Source organism: Solanum stenotomum, chromosome 2 (assembly GCF_019186545.1).
Source record: "Solanum stenotomum isolate F172 chromosome 2, ASM1918654v1, whole genome shotgun sequence".
Lineage (NCBI taxonomy): Eukaryota > Viridiplantae > Streptophyta > Magnoliopsida > Solanales > Solanaceae > Solanum > Solanum stenotomum.
In genome coordinates this window covers 7,315,960-7,319,485 of record NC_064283.1, presented here as the reverse complement: position 1 = coordinate 7,319,485, position 3,526 = coordinate 7,315,960, and the positions used below count along the sequence as shown (strand labels likewise).

The following is a 3,526-nucleotide window of genomic DNA, read 5'->3' as shown; positions in this document are numbered from 1 at the left end:
ACATTATCATTTTATCCTAAGGGGTCATTTGGTTGATGCTTAGAGTATAGAGATTAGTTAGGAATGATTTAGTTATTTAATCTTCTATCTTACGTAAAATAATACATAAATTGATATAGTATACATGTTTTAATAATGTTGGATTGTAAACTAGCAATCAAATGCCGCACTTGTGTGTTGAGTTTTATATTTGACTCACATGTAAATTCCTTTTTATTTTTTTTTAAATTTCATGTCTAGTCATACACTTTCACATAAAACGAGGAAGGTGAAATAATATATACTCCACATTTTAATGGGAAACTTCACAAATAGACAATTTGAGGACCCTTATTTAAGACATAGCCGAAATTCATAAATTATTGTAAGTTTAGCCTTCTTTGAAGTTAACTTCAGACTCGTGAATTTATAGTTTTGAAAATTTTCTGACATGCTGCATAAATTCAAACTTGGACATTTATGCATGAAAAAATAATGTGTTAAATGATTCTTTGTATATCCTTAATAATTTTGAATTCCTAATTAGTTGTGTAAGTTTGCAGGGTTATAAAAACAGACTTTGATGCTAATCCATGACGCTAAATTAATTGCATTAGTATGTGAAAAAGGGAAAATCATGCTAAATCAGAATTGGTACTATTGTAAATTGTAAAAATAATTACATGAGCCTCATCATGGTCTAATTCTACAAAGAAAAATAATAAAAAACTAAAGTGAATGGTCTTGTTGCTTATGAAGAAAACAAATGAGACAACAAGACGAGTCCTACTTATGACTGAACAGTCGAGTGACAAAAAATTTAGAGAACAAGCACCTAATGCCAGAACCGTTGTGTCATTGTAACCAATGTTCGAGGTCGAGTCAGGTGCGGCTCAACGTAATTGGAGGCCTAAAGCGAAATTTCAATTTGAGGCGTAAAATATAAACAAACTTCGTATATGTATTTATTCAAAAAAAATATTTTTCTTACACTATTTAGATGAAAAATATTAGTATTTAATATTATTTTTTCAGTTATTGATTTTAGGTAAAATTTTATCAACTCAGTATTGAAAAACATCCTTTCAGTGAGGTGATAATAATATGAATTGTTAATATAATTCTATAAGTAAAGTTGACAAATATTAAATAAAGATAAGAGTTAGAACCATAGAATCTGATACAAGAAGATGATGCCTTGATTTACCACATTTCTATATGTTTGTTGTAATGCTTGAAACGAAATAAAAAAGAATTTGTAATGCTCTTTGCTCAACCCTCTTCACTATTAATTCTTATTTTTAACAAAGGACAACATATGTTAAACTGAGTAAAATAATATCTTTTTTAAAAATATATACTTTTTATCATAAATAATCAATTTTTTTTATAAAAAATTTAACACATAATTTATTTTTGAAAAAAATTTGGAGGCCTAAGGCATAAGCCTTATTTTACAAAGGAAAGAGCCGTCCCTGGGTCGAATCAGAATTTGAAATTTATGAATTTAAGATTTAGTTTTCTTTAAGTTAAAAGTTCTAAAGTGTAATAATTTATGCAAACTCGATAAATTTCTCAAGTGAAATATAAAATTTCGATCAAAGTTATTGAATTTGACCACTCATAAACTATATTCTAGCTCCGTCTCCTAATGATACCAAAACGACTTTGCCCTGTTCAATGACGAATCCCTCAATCATTTACCTATCCTCACAATTATTTATTGTTCTACATACTTGGATTTGGATTTTTCACTCCCTCCAACCCAATTCACCTATTTTTTATTACAAAAATTTCATATACAGTTAAATATTTTCACATAAATCGAGACTAAAAAAATCAATCAATTTAGACAAAGTTCAAGAAAATTGGAAATGGATAATCAAAGCAGCAAATGGAGAAAATTTATACTTGTACTCAATTGTATCACTCTTGGCATAGGCTATTGTGGTGGCCCTTTAATCTCACGTCTCTATTTCCTCCACGGTGGCCAAAGAATTTGGCTTTCGAGTTGGCTAGCATGCATTGGATGGCCAATTATTCTCATTGTTCTCATCATCGCTTATTTTTTCCGTCTAAAAACTCAGGGCTCTAATACCAACTTTTTCTGTATAACTCATCAGGAGTTCACATCATCTGCCGCGTTAGGCATTCTAGTTGGCCTAGCTGGTTATCTTTACGCGTGGGGACCCGCAAAACTCCCTGTTTCTACTTCAACCGTTATTTATGCAGCACAACTCGGATTTACCGTGGTATTTGCTTTTCTTATAGTAAAGCAGAAATTGACTGCGTATTCGGTGAATGCGGTTGTTTTATTGATAGTTGGAGCGGGAACTTTAGCGCTACGAGCGGAGAGTGATCGGCCAGAAGGGGAGTCAACTAAACAATATGTTTTGGGGTTTGTAATGACACTTTTGGCTGCTGCTTCAACAGGGCTTGCTCTGCCTCTACTTGAGTTGATTTACATCAAGGCTAAAAAAAATGTAACTTACATTATGATTTTGGAGATTCAGATGATACTTAACATTTTTGGTTCTACCTTTTGCACTGTTGGAATGATTGTAAACAAGGATTTTCAGGTAAATATATGCATCCCTCTTTTTTGTTAATTAAATTAAGAATGTGTTTTGTATGAGAGAAATATTTTCAATTTTTCATGTTCGGTTGATCAACAGAGATAGGTTGGACCAAATGAGTATGTGTTACTGTTACTATTACAAGTCAAAATGTTTCTAACAAAAATGGTTCTTAATTTACCTACCATAAAAACAATAACAATAACAAACAAAGGAAGAATTGTCTAGTGAACTATATATATATATCCACAAGAAAAATAAATAAATACTTCATTTCATCCATCAATTATTACCTTTCCCTAATGAATTTCTACTGAACATGAAGTGTTTTGGTAACTCTGGATGCAATTTTTGCAGGCGATTTCGAGGGAGGCAAGCCAATTTGAGCTAGGAAAAGCTAAATATTATTTGGTGCTAGTATGGAGTGCTATTATTTGGCAATTTTCGACACTAGGAATCGTTGGAGTAGTCCAATATGGTTCATCATTGCTGTGTGGAATTTTAATTGCTTTGTTACTTCCACTCACAGAATTATTAGGTGTAATTTTATATCATGAAACATTTCAAGTTACAAAGGGTCTTGCTATATTTCTCTCTCTTTGGGGATTTGTTTCATATTTCTATGGTGAAATGAAACAAAGTCACAAGAAGAAGAAGGAAGAGGAGAATCCAATTCCCCAAACAGAAATGGTTCAAACCTCACCTGTCTGATCTCTTTGTAATTTAAGTATGTAATTTTATTTTATATGATGTTTTGAATAATTTCTACTTGAAAGTAGTGTATCGGATAGATTTACTATTTAATTTTTCTAGCCAATAATTTTTTTATATATACATTATGTCAAAAATGGTGGTTTAGTTGGAGCAGCCCATTAGGCTTTTGTTGGACTTCATGAACACCGACCTGTAATCCTTTCACTGCACAGAGCGGGAGTTGTTCGTTGCTCTGTGAAACCAGCCTCACGCGGTCC

The 3,526-nt window shown here is 31.8% G+C and overlaps 1 protein-coding gene across 1 annotated transcript; it reads left to right on the top strand.

Moving 5' to 3' along the window:
• Positions 1 to 1,825: 1,825 nt before the first annotated feature.
• LOC125855597 (purine permease 3-like) lies at positions 1,826 to 3,266 on the top strand. Its single transcript, XM_049535335.1, has 2 exons — positions 1,826 to 2,558; positions 2,913 to 3,266. The coding sequence occupies exons 1-2, from the start codon at positions 1,854 to 1,856 to the stop codon at positions 3,264 to 3,266; spliced, it is 1,059 nt and encodes a 352-aa protein (XP_049391292.1). The 5' UTR covers positions 1,826 to 1,853.
• Positions 3,267 to 3,526: the final 260 nt, after the last annotated feature.

What these genes read in the sequence shown, in the direction of transcription:
- LOC125855597 (XM_049535335.1), top strand. Translation starts at nt 1,854, where the DNA reads ATGGATAATCAAAGCAGCAAATGGAGAAAATTTATACTTGTACTCAAT. An exon ending in TTGTAAACAAGGATTTTCAG is followed by an intron (nt 2,559 to 2,912) that starts GTAAATATATGC and finishes CAATTTTTGCAG; the next exon opens with GCGATTTCGAGGGAGGCAAG.